Source organism: Pristis pectinata, chromosome 3 (genome assembly GCF_009764475.1).
Source record: "Pristis pectinata isolate sPriPec2 chromosome 3, sPriPec2.1.pri, whole genome shotgun sequence".
In the NCBI taxonomy this organism is placed as follows: Eukaryota; Metazoa; Chordata; class Chondrichthyes; order Rhinopristiformes; family Pristidae; genus Pristis; species Pristis pectinata.
In genome coordinates, this window is record NC_067407.1 from 2,262,335 (window position 1) to 2,279,375 (window position 17,041).

A 17,041-nucleotide genomic window follows, 5' to 3' on the forward strand; every position below is an offset into this window, starting at 1 on the left:
TCACCCAGCAGCAGGTCACGTCAAGGGCAGACCTTCAGCTTCTGCAAATCACAGGGAAATTCTCCCAAATTTCCATAAAAATCAAAGTATCGTTGAGTCAGACAGCATGGAAACAAGCCCTTCAGCCCACCGAGAACGTGCCAACCCATTTACACCAAACCTGCACTAATCTCATTTCATTCTCCCCTCATTCCCAACAAACCTCCCTAGATTCTACCAGTCACCTACACACTGGGGACAACTTACAGCAGTCAATTAACCCACTGACCTGCACGTCTGAAATACTGTGTGCAATTCCAGCCGTCCCATTACAGGAAGGCTGTGGAGAGGGTGCAGAAGAGGTTCACCAGGATGCTGCCTGGATTAGAGGGCAGGTGCTATAAGGAAAGGTTGGACAAACTTGGACAGTTCTGGAGCGGCGGAGGCTGAGGGGAGAAGTTCGTAAGATTATGAGGGGCATAGATAGAGTAGACAGCTGTATCTTTTCCCAACGTCGAAATGTCTAATATCAGAGGGCATGTATTTAAGGTGAGAGGAGGTAAGTTCAAAGGGGATGTGCAGGGCATGTTTTTTTTACATAGAGAGTGGTGGGTGCCTGGAATGTGCTGCGAGGGGTGGGGGTGGAGGCAGATACGATAGAAGGATTTAAGAGGCTCTTAGATAGGCACATGGATACAGAAGAGGTTAGTTTAGTTAGGCATTTAATTACTAGTTTGATTACTTTGGCACAACATCATTGGGAGGAAACCGGAGCACCCAGGGGAAACGCACATGGCCCCAGGGAGAACGTGCAAACTCCACACAGACAGCGCCAGAGGTCAGGATCGAACCCCGGTCTCTGGAGCTGTGAGGCAGCATCTCTCTGGTCTGAGTAGAGTGTTTGGTCACAGAGAGCAAAGAGTGAACTTCTGGGGGAACTCAGTGGGTCAGGCAGCAGCTGTGGAAGCAGAGAGATAGTGGATGTTTCAGGTCGAGACCCTGCATCAGGACTGGTCATAGGGAGAACGTGCAAACTCCACAGACTGATTCTCCCTCTCACACGTCCATCAGCTTCTCCTTGTTTCTTCCGCCACTCCCGCGCACTGAGGGGTAATCCACAGCATCTAATTAACTTCCCAGCACGTCCTTGGGATGTGCGTTTAGACGTGGCTCTCAGCTCGATGGAGGGGACGAGTCAAAACTCCTGCTCTTGGAGTAAGTCAGTGTTCCCTTCTGTGTGAGTGTCCCCCCTCTACAGTGAGCTGTAGGTTCCTGCCACACACCTACTTCTGAGTCACAGACTTTGTTTCTCTACAAGCCCCTGAAAATTCTGATGGATATTATCAATTCTCCGGTGGAGTTGGAAAAGATGATTCCAATTTCCAAAGGGCTATGAGAACAATAAATTATGGAGAGCTCTATCAATTCCAAATGTAAATTTTAAAACTGAGTTAATATAATCATTTTGCAAAATGTTAGTAAGATTCAGCAAAATCTCATCTTCTTGTGTCTGCAGGGGTTTCCTGGACCACATGGGAATCCAGGATTGCCTGGTCTACCAGGCCCAAAGGTACGTGCAACTCCAGAGCCATCAATCTGTGTCTCCAACCTGCCGTTTTCCAGATGTAGCTAACCTTTGAAGTCTCCCACAGTCCCAAACCGTTAAATCATTATCTGCAGTGATGGGCTGCCGCCAGATGTAGATCGTACGCGGGCCATGAGCAGTGAACTCCCACCGCTTCCTCAACAGGACTGGCCAACCGTGGATGAAGGGAAATGGGAGACTTGGCAGAGGAAGCAGCAGATATCGGACTGGGACAGGAGGCTGGCTCCTGGTGGAAGGACTGATATCTCAGTGGGTCACCACAAGTCAGAATGGTTTGGGTTTGAGTCCCATTGTAAGTCCAGCCCAACACTCGAGTACTGAGGGTGGGCTGCACTGCTGGGGTCCTCTACCAGATGAGAAGCTACTGAATACGGGTGCGATAGTGTAGTGATTAGGTTTCTGGACTAGCAGCTAGAGTTCTGGACCATTGATTGTGAAAGTCATCTTGAATCCCACTGTGGCCGTTGGCATTCAGTTAATGAAGTAAAATCTGGGATTTAAAAGATAAGTAGTCTCAGTAGTTTGCTGCAGAAAACAACTTGGTTTACTTATGTCCTTTGGGGAAGGGAATCTGCCCTAGCGGAGACTTGATTAAGCCTCGGTGCCAGCAGTTAGTGGCTCAGGCGTTAGTGCTCCAGAGACCTGGGTTCGATCCCAACCTCTGGCGCTGTCTGTGTGGAGTTTGCACATTCTCCCTGTGACCGCGTGGGTTTCCCCCGGGTGCTCCGGTTTCCTCCCACATCCCACAGACATGTGGGTCGGTGGGTTAATTGCCCCCAGTGTGTGGGTGGGGGGTAGAATCTGGGGGAGTTGATGGGAATGTGGGGAGAATAAAATGGGATCAGTGTAGGGTTGGTGTAATTGAGTGGGTGATGGTCGGCACGGACTCGGTAGGCCGAAGGGGCTGTTTCCGTGCTGTATCTCTCCATAACTCTATGACTCTTCACTGAATAACCAGACCCTCATTTAGAGACTGTGACCCCCCCTGGTTCCCTCAGTCAAGGGAACCATCACCCACATGTTGTCATGGAGACACGGCTGTAATATTGTGGTGGGGCTGAGGGTCTTGGACTTTGGCAAGACCCCAAAAGGTGTGGCACGTTTTCAGAGTGTGGTACCCGAGTCGAGTGTCACTGGGAGCTGACGAGGCCAACAGCAGGCAGACGGCAGAAGTGCTGACGTGGTGGCAACAGTGGACTGAAAGACAAGAGTCCCCAACCTCGGAGATCCTGGCCCACAGTGGGACCCTCACCCGCACCATAATATTACAGCCATGTTGACAGAGAAATTGTTTTGGTGGGAAGGGTGTGGCCTGGGTTCCTGGACCACGGGTGGACAGGGTGGGGCGTTGGGGACTGATGGGGAATCAAGGGGGGAGACAGACGGTGTGGGGAGATGGGAGATAGGCGGTGATGAGGAATCAAGTGCTGATCAGAAGGGCGGTTCTGAGGGAGGGTCACACTGTGGGAGGGGTAGTACTGAGGGAGTGTTACTGTGGGAGGGGCGATGTGCAGAATTGCCTTCTTTAGAATTAGTTGTTCCAAATGGAACAAAGCTCCCCAAGTACTCCTCTCCCAATATGAGGATGTATCAAAGCAGTCCACGGTCAGAGAGTGACTCCCCTCCCAAACTGCAGCCTCAGTCATGACTTGATGTCACCATTCTGTACCCAGAGACTGGGCTGGGGTTTGAACTCACGACGTTCTGGTTCAGGCGTGCAGCCATTGTCAGTAGCCGAAGGGGATGATGGAAATTAACTTTCAAATGTGAGAGAGCCACTCTGATTCAGAAGTGACTCATTTTTCTGAGTTAGCATTTCAAGACAGCTGGTGGTTACACAATGCACATCCAGAGCTCCCACAGTGAATGACTACAACATTGCTGTTAGTTGCCAGTTTGCAAACTTAAATTCAATTAACTTCATTATGAATGGCCATGTTGACTTTGCTTTGTAGATGTAAGGACAATAAAAGAATAAAAAAAAATTGCCAGCTAATGTGCCAAATATTTTAACAAAATGAGGGGCATAGAGAGGGCAGATTGTTGGAAACTTCCCCAGAGCAGAGACGTCTTAAGCTAGGAAGCACAGGTTTAGAGTAAGGGGTAAGAGGTTCAGAGGGGATCTGAGGAAGCACTTTATCCCCCAGAGGGAGGTTGGAATCTGGAGCCCTCTCCCTGAGGGGGTGCTGGAGGCAGAGACTCTCACAACATTTAACAAGTATCTTTATTAGTACTTGAGTCACTAAGGCAGAGAAGGGTACAGATCAACTGCTGATAAGTGGGATTCATTGGTAATCAGTTTATTATTGTCACATGTACTGAGATACAGTTAAAGATATTTTGTTTGAGTGCCATCCAGACAGATTATTGCATGCATAAGTACATCGAGTTAGTACAAAGGGAAAACAGAATGCGAGAGGCTACTTAATGGTTAACATTGACAATGTGGGCCGAAGGGCCTGTTTCTGTGTTGTTTGACTGAAAAAATATTTTCCACGTAACACCCCTGAAATTCTACAAAACTTCAACCGTCGATATTTATACTTGTCTCTCTGTGGTTAATGAGCGTTTAATGCAAGTGCCGTATTTATCTTTGATTAAATGCATTGTTTAGAACTCTTGTAAGCTATGGCGAGTTGAGTGTTGCAGTCACCCTTACTCCGGTGATTATATTGGTGCATCCATAATTCCTACATCAGGGTCCGAAAGGAGAACCCGGCTTGTTCCCCATTAAAGCACCTCGTGGAGAGCAGGTAAATGAGTCCGGGGTCCCGTCTGTGTGCCGTGTCGTTGGAAGTCTTGTGTCTGCCACCATTTCCCCTCCATCACTCTTTGTTGTCTGCATGGTGCACTGGTTCACTGGTCGATGTGTCTTCAGTTTGCATTGAGAAGGAGAGCAGGCTCACTGTTTGTGGTGTCCGTGTGAGGGACCTGATGTGCGAAGGTTGCATCCTTGGCCATGTGGAATGCACGTAGTTGGTGTTGGTTTGACTGGTTTTCTTGTCCACACTCCACCTCCATCTCCGCCTGGCTTCTGTGTCACACAGGTGTGGTCTTTGTCTTCCATCAGCTTTCTGTGTTCTTGCTGCATGTGCTGGTGGGTGCAGGGAACCGTCGCAGTTTGGGGGAGTTTGTGGGGAAGCAGTATTCCAACTTCTTGTCAGTCATTCTAGGGAAAATCAGATGAATTGCCTTTAAAGTGGATCATTGCAAGCAGGTAAGGAGAACTAGCAACAGGTGGACCCCATTCCTCTGCTCTGATGGATCACATTCTGACCTCTGAAGCTGTCTGTGTGGAGTTCACACGTTCTCCCTGTGACCTTGTGGGTTTCCCCCGGGTGCTCCGGTTTCCTCCCACGTCCCAACGATATATGGGTCAGTGGGTTAATTGACCACTATAAATTGCCTCCAGTGTGTGGGTGAGGGGTAGAATCTGGGGGGAGTTGATGGGAATGTGGGGAGAATGAAATGGGATCAGTGTAGGGTTGGTGTAAATGGGTGGGTGATGGTCGGCACGGACTCAGTGGGCCGAAAGGCCTGTTTCCGTGTTGTATCTCTCTATGTCTTAGCTCCATTGAACTGCCTTAATCCCTTAACCCATAGTACCACGTTTAACAAATGTACTGACCACAGCCTTGAATGCTTGCCCTGCAGAGGGAGTTCATCAGCTTTACACCTTGACTTGTATTAATATTATTTACATGCTAACAATATTGAATGAGTGGCCCATCTCTAACTCCATGAGGCCTGCCCACCATCAACAAGACACGAGTATGGAGTGTGATGGATGATGGCAGCTCAAGAAATTCAACACTATCCCGGGCAAAGCAGCTGCTCGATCGGCATCCCGTCCACCCCCCAAACACCCCTCCCTCCACCACCAGCGCACAGTGGCTGCAAGTGTGCACCGTCTACACCACGCATCACAGTGTGCACCGTCTACACCACGCACCGCAGTGTGCACCGTCTACACCACGCACCGCAGTGTGCACCGTCTACACCACGCACCGCAGTGTGCACCGTCTACACAACGCACCGCAGTTACTTGCCCAGGCTTCTCCAACATCACCTCCCAAACCCACCTCCTCTCCCACCAAGGACAAGGGCAGTGGGTGCAGGGGAGCACCACCACCTGCAGGTTCCCCTCCAAGTCCCACACCATCCTGACTGGGAAATATATCACCGGACACATGAATGATAAAAAAAAAATAGGGAGCTCTGTGGGAGGGAAGGGTTAGATAGCTCTTAGAGCAGGATAAAATGTTGGCACAACATTGTGGGCTGAAGGGCCTGTACTGTGCTGTAGTGTTCTATGTTCTATGTTCCTTCACCATCACTGGGTCTAAACCCTGGAACTCCCTCCACAACAGCACCTTCACCAGAAGGACTGTAGTGGTTCAAGAAGGCGGCTCAGTCCCACCTTCTCAGGAGAAGTTAGGGATGGGAAATAAGTGCTGGTCATGTTCCCAGAATGAATAAAATGAATGTTTAGGATAAGCTGATCAGACAGACTGTACAGGCTGGAGTGAAAGATAAACACATGAAATGGAACTCTATATTCCATCCAGATAATGAAGTGTCTGCTCTCGACTGCGCTCATGAGTAACTGTGGTACAATTGGGCATGTGATTTCATCCAGCGTTTTATAGCTTAACATTAAATTTATACCGCTAATAAAATACTGTTATAAAAATCCCCTAGCATCTAATTTCCTATGAATTAGACCCGTCATTTACGAGTTATCTGTTGCCGGGGTGGTGCTCCAGGGAAACAGAGCAGTTTTTTAGCTCTTGCATTGGAGAGGAATAGTTGAGGAAAGGAAAGGAACATTTCTGTTAAGGCTGAGTGTCTGCAAATCAAAGGCAGTTCCCCTGATGTTTGCGTCTCTGTGAAGGAAGCGACTGTAAACTCTCTCCTCTCTACGGACCGTAGAAGGTTAATCCAGAGAGTTCACAGTCCTGTTGACAACAGCCTGCTTCATCATCTCTGGAACATTAACCAAAAAAACCCCCACGTAGTATCTAAATTTATCTAACATTGGGTAGGGCTCAGCGGGAGTACCGTGTCCAACACTGGTCACCACACTGAGGGAAGGAATGGAGAGGGTGCAGAGGATACTCACCAGGACATTGCCTGGGATGGAGTGTTTCAGTCAGGAGGAGAGACTGGAGAGGCTGGGTCTGTTCTCCCTGGGTGAGGAAGGCTGAGCGTGGGATCTGATAGAGGTGCACAAAACTGAGGACCATAGAGTCTTTTTCCCAGGGTGGAAATGTCAAATACTAAAGGGCACAGCTTTAAGGTGAGAGCGGGAGAGTTTAAGGGAGATGTGCAGGGCTAGCATTTTACACAGAAAGTGGTGGGTGCCTGGAACGAGCTGCCAGGGGTGGTGATGAGCGCAGATACAATAGTAACGTTTAAGAGGCATTTAGACAGGCACATGAAAGGGCGAGGAATGGAGAGATGTGGACCATGTGCAGGCAGATTAGTTTAATCTGGCATCATGGTTGGCACAGACATGCCGGGCTGAAGGGCCTGTGCTGTACTGTTCTATATAGGGTAGATAGTGAGAAGCTATTCTCAGTGGCAGAGGTGTCTAAAACCAGAGGACTAGGTTCAGGGTAAGGAGTAGGAGGCATCGGGTAAGGAGTAAGAGCTTAGAGGGGATCTGAGGATGCAGAGACTCTCACAACAAAATCAGTCGACAATCAAACAGAGTCAATTAGTTTTATGCAAAGGAAGTAGTGTTTGACACATTTGTCAGAATTGTTTGAGGATTTTAATGAGCAGCATGGATAATGGGAAAGTTGCAGGTGTAATGTATTTGGAATTCATTTGACAAAGTGCGACATAGAATCACAGAATGATTTCAGCAAGGAAGGAGACCATTTGGCCCCTTGATTGTGTACTGGCTCATTTCACTCCCCTCTCACTGCAGCCCTGTAAAATCTCTCCGTTCAGACATTGATCCAGCTCCCTTTATTAACATAATTATTTAACCTGTGTCCTCTTCCAGCCCCGAGCATTATAATAACAATCCTCAAGTCACTCATTATTCTAGCGCTGACCCCCTCCAATTAATGCCCCCTAGTTCTTAACCCCTCCACCAATGGGAACAGCTTCTCTCCACACCCTTCAATCTTCAACAGCGCTGTCAGATCCCACAACGAGCTCCTTTGTTCCAAGGAGAACACCTCCAGTCCCTCCAATCTATCCGCATAACCTTCCCACCCATCGTGCTGTAAGATTATCTGTCCATGTCACTACCTCTCTCCACAGATGCTGCCTGGTGTGTTGGGCAACCCAACACTCACCTTCTGGTTTCAGGTCTGGGTGGCTGCGTTTCTCGGTCCTACATCTCCCTTCGCTCCTTCCCTCTCCTCATTCAGCTCCCAGCCATAAACAGGGTATCCCCACGGCAACCCTGGGCCCACCCCATCACAGATATTCTCCTTGTCCTACTCATCCCATCCCTCCTCCCCCATCCCCTGCAACCTCTCCTCTCTTTTCCGGAATGTCAGGGCAGGCTCCAGGGGCTGAATGGGCGACCCCTGCTCTTTACGTGACCTCACTCCCTGCGGTCGTCCCTGTTCTGCGGTTTCCGAGGTTCCCCATGGCCCGTCTGATGAGACAGCACCAAAAGAGACCGACCGCCCCACCTTTCCCAGGCTGGTTGTTTGGAAGGCCCACAGCATGTAAATGCAGAGGAGGCAGGAGCAGGAATCGGCTCCATGACCCCTTGAGCCTTCAATCTGCTCAATGAGATCACAGCTGATCCATTACGTTGACTCCCCTTTCCCGCCTGGTCTACACGGATTCCCAAACAGATTTCGGTCTTGGTCTTAGATACACTCAATGACGAGAAACCACCTCGCTCAGGGATAAACTCCAAAGGTTTGCAAACCTCTGAGATGAGGAAACCTGATGGAAGTTTATAAGATTATGAGAGGCATAGACAGAGTAGACATCCGGTATCTTTTCTCCAGGGTTGAAACGTCTAATACCAGAGGCCATGCATTTAAGATGAGAGGGGGAAAGTTCAAAGGAGATATGTGGGGTAAGTTTTCTTACACAGAGAGTGGTGGGTGTCTGGAATGTGCTGCCAGGGGTGGGGGTGGAGGCAGATACGATAGAGACATTCAAGAGGCTCTTAGATAGGAACATGGGTGTGCAGGGAGTGGAGGGATACAGACATTGTGTAGGCAGAAGCTTAGTTAGGAATTTAATTCCCAGCTTAATTGGTTTGACACAACATTGTGGGCCGAAGGTCCTGTTCCTGTGCTGTACTGTTCTATGTTCTGGAAGAAATTCCCCACTCACCTTGGTGCCCAGTGACAGGCCTTTTATCTGGAGGCTGTTCCCCAGGCCTGAGGAACCAGATTCTCCCAGTCAACTCCTCAAAGAAGTCCATACATTTCAATGCCATCACCTCTCATTCTAAACCCATGGGATTAATGAAGGGAGATGCTCAAAGTTGGTCCATTGATGATGAAGTAGTGAAGGAGGCTGTTCAGCCCATTGTACCTATCCCAACCTATGGTGGGGGTCTCCAATTAGTCCCACTCCATTGCACTTTCTCCCCAGCCCAGTAAGTGTATACGTGGACGTTTCTGGAATATTCCTGTTGTTGCTATTGTCTCAGTTATCTTGCTAATGTGCTTTTGTTCTCTCACGTAGGGTGACCCAGGTCCACCTGGTTCAATTGGGCCATCTGGCCCCAAAGGTACAAAGGTAAAAAGCTCTTTGCTGCTTTTGAAGAATTTTCTTTGAGTGTTTCCCATCTGTAGCTGATTCAATGAAAGAAAAGTCTATCAGTGTGTGTGCTCTGGGTAAATGGTATTGGCTTATTATTGTCACATGCTCTGAGATACAGTGAAAACCTTTTGTTTTGCATGCCATCCAGACAGATCGTTCCATACAGTAGTACATCGAGGTAGTACAAAAGGGAAACAGACTGCAGAATATATCATGTTACAAGTTACAGAAAATGTGCAGTGCAGGCAGACAATAAGGTGCAAGGGCCATGATGACGTAGATCAGGAGTTCAAGAGTTCATCTTTATCATATAAGAAGTCCGTTCAAGAGTCTGATAACAGTGGGATAGAAGCTGTCCTTTAGCCTGGTGGTACGTGTTCTCAGGCTTTTGTATCGCCCGATTGGAGGGGGGAGAAGAGAGAATTACTGGCATGGGAAGGGTCCTTGATTATGTTGACTGCTATCCTGAGGCAGCGGGAAGTATAGACAGAGTCAATGGAGGGGAGGCTCCAACATCAAGAGATTGAGCAGGTTGGGACTATTTTCATTAGGGTGTTGGAGACTGAGGGGTGACCTTATAGAGGTGTTAAAATCATGAGGTGCATCGATAGGGTGAATGCAGAAAGTTTTTTTCTCAGGGTTGGGGAATCAAGAACTAGAGAGCATAGGTTTAAGGTGAGAGGGGAGAGATTTAATAGGAACCTGAGGGGCAACTTTTTCACCCATACAGTGATCCGTATTTGGAATGAGCTGCCAGAGGAAGTGGTTGAGGCAGGTACATTAACAGCATTTAAAAGGTACCTGGACAGGTACATCGATGGGAAAGGTTTAGAGGGATATGGGCCAAACACAGGCAAATGGGACTAGCTGAGATGGAAATCTTGGTCGTCATGGACCAGTGGGGCCGAAGGGCCTATTTCCGTGCTGTATGACTGTATCCAAGATGGCGTCAGAGTGTGGCGACTCTTTGCGAGGTGGGTTATGAGGTTTGTGTGTTAAGAGACGTGTCCAATTCCCTTTTATATTTCAGCGAGATAGCTCATCAATCCATTTTCCACTGTAACCTTCCTGGCATTTTGCCCAGCCAACACTTGATTGTATTTTGGTATCTGGCCGATCGGTCTACCCCATCAGATAAAGCTCAGCTGATAGAGCTATGGCAGCTGGAATTTAATCCTGACAGATGCGAGGTGATGCGGTTTGGGAAGGCAAACAAGGGTAGGACGTGCACAGTAAATGGTGGGGCCCTGGGGAGTGTGGATCAACAGAAGGATCTTTGGTTACAAGTTCATAAATCCCTGAAAGTGGCAGCACAGATCGACACGATGGTGAAGAAGGCACGGCATCGAATATATAAATTGGGACGTCATGTTAAAAACTTAATAACAAATTGGTTAAGCCAGACCTGGAGGACTGTGTGCAGTTCTGGTCACCACACTGTATGAAGGAAGTGATTGTATTGGAGTGAATGCATTGGAGATTCACTGGGATGTTGCCTGGATTGGAGTGCTTCAGTTATAAGGATAGGCTGGGTTTGTTTTCCCTGGGCTACAGGATGCTGAGCGGTGACCTGACAGATGAGCACAGAATGATAAAGAGAGGTGAGACAAATAGTAACAACCCTTTTTCCCAGGGTGAGGGTGTCTGAGACAAACAAGTAGAGGTTTAAAGTGAAACGTAGCAAGTGTAGAAGGGACGTAAGGGGGAGTTCTTTCCCCAGGGGAGGTTGGAAACTGGGACACACTGTCTGAGGGGGTGGTGAAGGCAGACAGTCTCACAACGTTTAAGTTGCTCTGGGTGGTACCCTAGTCCCAACAAGCATCAGCTGTGTCATCAACGACCTTCATGAGGTCAGAAGTGGGGACGTTTGCTGCCGATTTCACAAGTGTTGAACACCTCAGTAAATGAAACAACCCAGACAGCACTCAATCACGGTCTGATTAGTGGCAAGTAGCATTCATAGAGTCATACAGCACGAAACAGGCCCTTTGGCCCAACTCGTCCATGCTGACTGTGTTGCCCAGCGAGCTAGTTCCATCTTTCCCTATCCATGGAGTCATCCAGATGGCTTTTAAACATTGCTAATGTGCCCGCCTCAGCCACTATTTCTGGCAGAACATTCCAAATACGCTCCACCCTTTGCGTGAAGAAGCTGCCCCTGATGTCCCTTTTAAATCTCTCGCCTCTGATCTTAAACCTCTGCCCTCTTGTTTTTAGCACCCCCTCCCTGGGAAAAAGACTGTGTGCTTTCACCCTGTCCATGCCCCTCATTATATTCCTCTGTCAGGTCACCCCTCAGTCTCCAATTCACACCACAAGTGTGCCAGTCAATGATTCTCTCCAACTTGAAGGAATCAAGGTACCTGCCCCTGACATTCAGTGGCACTGCCGTCACTGAGTGCCAAACCGTCAAGATTCTGGTGGTCACCATTGACCAGAATCCCAGGTGAACCATTCACACAGGTACTGTGGCTACAAGAGCAGGTCAGAGGCTGGGATCCTTCAGCAAGTGACTTACTTCCTGACACCACTAAGGTCTGTCCACCATCTGCAGGGCACAAATCAGGAGTGTGAAGGAATGCTTTCCCATTGCCTGGATGAGTGCAGCTCTTCAACACTCAAGAAGCAGCCCAAATGATTGATGCCCCATCCACCCCCCTACACACCCCCTCATTGTGCGCCGGCGCACAGTGACTGCAGTGCGAACCGCCAACACAATGCACTGCGGTTACTTGCCCCAGGCTACTCCGACAGCACCTCCCAAAAAGACAAGGGCAGTAGGTGCAGGGGAACACCACCACCTGCAGGTTCCCTTCCAAGCCACGCACCATCCTAACTTGGAAACATATCACTGTTCCATCACCGTCACTGGGTCTAAATCCTGGAACTCCCTCCCCAACAACACAGTGGGGGCACCTTCACCAGAAAGGCTGTAGAGGTTCAAGAAGGCAGCTCACCCCCACCTTCTCAAGGGGCAGTTAGGGATGGGAAATAAATGCTTAGACCCCAAACAAAGAATAACTAAGTAAATAATTGGACAGAACTTTCAAAAGGAATTGGACAAATACTTAGAAAAGGAGGGATTTGCAGGGATTTGGAGTGGAACCAATTGGAGAGTTGTTGCAGTGGTCCAGGTTTGCTCTCCGTTATGGCCACAACTTTCCATGGGTCTCTGAGTATTTGCCACTTGGTTCGCAGCCCTGTACAGAGTAAAACGAGTGAGTTTGTTTAGTTCTGTAAGCAATTCTGATATAAACAAAAGTGGCCTTTTAGGTTTAAACAAAACTTTGCTTTATGATGGGAGATATTTGGGTTTTCTCTGGTGAACACCTATCAACTGATAGCCAAGTAAACTATCTGTGTATCTTCAAAGCCGATCTGTGTCTAATTCTGCTGGGTAACCTCTGAGTGAGTCAAGCTTACAACTTTCTGGTCAACAAACTGAACCCTGGGTATTTTTCTTTCAGGGTTCCAAAGGATACCAAGGTCTGCTTGGTCCTCCAGGGAAACAAGTACGTATTGTCCTGCACTGTGGGATACCGTGGGCATTGTGATGTGATTCTGCTGTGGGGATGGTTGCTGCTTCCCAGGGTGTATAGTTATATCGCCACTACCCTAACTCCTGCCATGTCCCATTCTCCTGTCTTTGGCTTCTGGTTGGGCACTGCCTCGTCTTCATTCCCACTTCATTCCCAGCCAGGGTCTCTCCCCCACCTGTCTCTGTAACCACCACTGACCCACCATTCCAGCATCTCCAGATTTTACTGCTCCATCAGCGGCTGTGCTTTCAGCTGCCTGAGACCCGAGCCCTGGAACACTCTCTCTCTCTCTCTCTCTCTCTCTCTCTCTCTGTCTCTCTCTCTCTCTCTCTCTCTCTCCCTCTCTCTCTCTCCCTCTCTCTCTCTCTCTCTCCCTCCACAGCTAAGAAGGTCCTTATAATCCATCTCTGTGATGTTGTAATGTCAACTTGCTTGGCTCGGGATCACATTCAATTCCTTAAAGCACTTTGGGGAATTTTATACACCATCTAAATTCAATGTGCTTTGTTGTTTTATTGCCAGATTGAAAGCATAGTCAAATGCATAATTTGACAACTTTCTCCTTGAATTACAAACTGGGATAATACTTAGTCTGGGCCAAGGATGGCATTGTGGAGCTAACATAGTACCTCTGCTCACCCAGCAACACATCTGAAATCTCTGCTTCTGGCTGGTTCATTTGTATCTTTTTTATTAAGTAACTACTTTTATCAACATAATTCCAGACCTTACAAACTTCCCCTAATATCAAATCTTTATATTGGATTTGGTTCCTCCGCCTGTTATCTGGGAGGTGAAATCGGAATGAAATGTTGTGATGAAACATGATAGGCCACTAATGAACTCAGAAGCGTCTTTATCAGTACTTATGAGCTTGTTGCAGTCAGTTATGAGCTGCCTCATGTCTGCAGCAGGGCCGACAGTGTAGAGCGGAGATAACCGGTACGGAGAAGTGAGAGGGAGAGGTTCGATAGAGGTGGTAGGGGATAGGTGGAACCAGGTGAGGTGGGAGATGATGAGCAGATGGCGGGGGGGGGGGGGGGGGAAGGGGGGAGGGGGAAGGGGAAATTTTGAGACAGAAGATGGAAAGTGATAGGTGGAACTAGAGAAAGAAAAGCATTATGCAGATGGAGCCAGGTGGGGGAGGTGATGAGTATGGGTAAAGGGGAGGGGTGCGAGTGGGAATGGAAAAGGGGAGAGAGACCCAAGGGACAGGTGGGATGGGAAAGGAACACGGGTGGGGGGGGGGGGGTGCGGTGCGAGGCGGGGGGTTGTGGTGTGGATTACCTAAAATTGGAAAATCCGTTGTTCCTAACGTTGGGCTGTAGGCTACCCAAGTGCAGTGTGAGGTGCTGTTGCTTGACCCCAGCGTGGCAGTGGAGAAGGCCAGGGACGGACAGGTGGGTGTGGGAGTGGGGAGGGGAGGGCCAGGGACAGACAGGTTGATGTGGGAGTGGGGAGGGGAGGGGAGCTGGAACAGAACCAGAAGCTCAGGTACTCCACCAAACAGTCACCTCATCTGCCTTCTGTGGGAGATGTTCGGCTACTATTACAGTTAATTTATTATTAATAATGTGTTATTAAAGGCAGGAAAAATCAAAGTAACCTCGCAATGTCAGCATAAAAACAGAACATCCTGTTTCTACAATTTCTCAGAAGCCATGGATTGGTACTGGTATTGGTTTATTATAGTCACTTGTACCAAGGCACACGTACAGGTCAATTCATTACACAGTGCAGTTTCATTGAGGTAGTACGGAGTGCATTGATGTAGTACAGGTAAAAACAATAACAGTACAAAGTGTCCCAGCTACAGAGAAAGTGCAGTGCAATAAGATGCAAGGTCACAACAAGGTAGATTGTGAGGTCACATACAGGAACTGGTGGACATACTGGTAGAACCATGGAGATATACAGCAAGAAGAGAGGCCCTTCATCTATGTCCATGCTGCCCATTAAGTACCTATCTATACTAGCTCATCTACCAGCATTTGGCCCACATCAGGGGGGCCACGATGCAAACACCGAGTGCAGACGACAAGCTTGGAGGAGGTGCTGATGAACCTCTGCCTCACCTGGAATAGCTGTTTAGGTCCAAATTCTACCCTTTCCTCAATTTTACTTGGACCATCTCTGACACTCCTCTTCCTTTTCCTTCTCTACATGGACTTCATGCTCGAGATCACAATAATATGTTAGTGGAAACTTGGAGTAATCTAACGATGAGTGCATTTTGAGTGCAATTTTCTGCCTTTGCCCAAATCAGAAACTCTTGCTCATTACGTGAATAGTTGTGCCCGTTTCAATGACTGCGTCTTCACTCTACAGGGTCCAGCTGGCTTGGATGGGAATCCCGGAGTACTGGGCTATCCTGGAAGGCAGGTGCAGTAACTATACATTGGATTTTCCAGTGGGGTTAATGTTTAACCTCTTCTCTTCACCAGTTTGCCCTGAATTAATCAGGTCCTAGAAAAGGGTGGATATGTTAATGTTCCAGGTGCAAGACGTGTCACCAGATGTTCTGACCAAGGATCTCGGAGAGGAAATGTTAACTTGTTTCTCTCTCTACAGATGTTGTCTGACCTCCTGAGAGAAACTGGGTCAACGTCTCAGTCCATTTCACACTGACGTTCTCCTGCTCCTCTTTCCAACTGTTCCAATCACACTTCACTGAGTGTGGCATCAATTTAACAACAGAGTCAAACCCCAGTGTCAGATAGTACTCAAAATCTAATCTTGTGTTGTAAGCACCTCTAAACTGACAACATCCATGGCAATTATTTTATTATAAAAAAATCAGGACTGTTACAGTGCAGAAGTCAGGCATTCAGCCTGTTGATTGCAGCCTGTTCCCCAGTAGAATGATCCAATCAGCCCCACTCCTCCACTCTTTCCCCACCAGCCCTGCAAATTGCTCCCCTCAAGTGTGGCTCAGCGGGCAGAGCTGCTGCCTCACAGCTCCAGAGACCCGGGTTTGATCCCGACCCCCGGCACTGTCTGTGTGGAGTTTGCACGTTCTCCCTGTGACCATGCAGGTTTCCCCCGGGTGCTCCAGCTTCCTCCCACATCCCAGAGACGTGCAGGTCGGTGGGTTAATTGGCTGCTGTAAATTGTCCCCAGTGTGTGGGTGAGGGGTAGATCAGGGGACTCTTGAGTTCAACTCCCTACCAAAGGCTCTGGTGTTTCACCATTCTGACAGACGTTGAGCTCCAGATAATCATTGCCCTTCACCGAAAGATAAAACCTCTTCACCTAAAGAGGATTTATCTATCAGTCCCTTGGACCTTTGTCCATGAGATGGAATCTGCGTCCCCATTCATGAACTGATATCTGTGTACACAACTTCCTTCTTTCCTTCCTTTTTAAATCAGGTACTGTTTTCCAGACCTCTGTCAGATATCCCTGCAACCTTTGTTAGCTCCTGCTTCCCCAAGCCTGCAGCAGGGAATACCTCCTCCCTGGAACTGGTGAATCTCCCGTGTATCTCCTTCGGGCCTTCACATAACCCCAGAACTAGGCACAGGATCAACTTTGAAAAGCAATACGGGAAATTAAGTTGGCATGAATGCCATTGTGTATTTTGGCACATCCAGGATGGAGACACAGTCTTGATGATTTCATCGTTTGTACATCCTCTTATAAAGTCTAATTAATACAGTAAAAACTCTCCCTGGAGTGATGAGAAACAACTAAAGTGCACCAACATTGTAAAAGAAACCTAAGTATTAAAGTCAGAGTCACACAGCACGGAAACAGGCCCTTCGGCCCATTGAGTCCGTGCCGACCATCACCAACCCATTGACACCAACCCTACACTTGATCCCATTTCATTCTCCCCACATTCCCATCAACTCCCCCCAGATTCTACCCCTCACCCACACACTGGGGGCAATTTACAGCGGCCAATTAACCCACCGACCTGCATGTCTCTGGGATGTGGGAGGAAACCAGAGCACCCGGGGGAAACCCACATGGTCACAGGGAGAACGGGCAAACTCCACACAGACAGTGCCGGAGGTTGGGATCAAACCCAGGTCTCTGGAGCTGTGAGACAGCAGCTCTGCCCGCTGCGCCACTGTGCCGGCCCTTTTCCAGCTGTGCTGCCCTTAACCAGCTGTGCCACTGCTTAAAGTGAGCAAAGCAAATCAGAGGTAATACAACGTAA

General features: G+C 48.5%; 1 protein-coding gene across 4 annotated transcripts in view; it reads left to right on the forward strand.

The window, feature by feature from the left end:
* The window catches only part of LOC127568859 (collagen alpha-1(XXIV) chain), a 274,610-nt gene that overhangs the window by 75,897 nt on the left and 181,672 nt on the right, over nucleotides 1–17,041 (forward strand). For 3 of the 4 annotated variants that reach the window (XR_007956090.1, XM_052013085.1, XM_052013087.1), the window contains exons 5-9: nucleotides 1,496–1,549; nucleotides 4,285–4,338; nucleotides 9,260–9,313; nucleotides 12,805–12,849; nucleotides 15,205–15,258. Coding sequence is in view for 3 of the 4 variants with exons in the window: in XM_052013085.1 (XP_051869045.1) it covers nucleotides 1,496–1,549; nucleotides 4,285–4,338; nucleotides 9,260–9,313; nucleotides 12,805–12,849; nucleotides 15,205–15,258 (261 nt within the window). In the remaining variant the exon portion in view is untranslated. The remainder of the gene's footprint in view (nucleotides 1–1,495; nucleotides 1,550–4,284; nucleotides 4,339–9,259; nucleotides 9,314–12,804; nucleotides 12,850–15,204; nucleotides 15,259–17,041) is intronic. The other variant, XM_052013086.1, reaches the window with a different exon arrangement.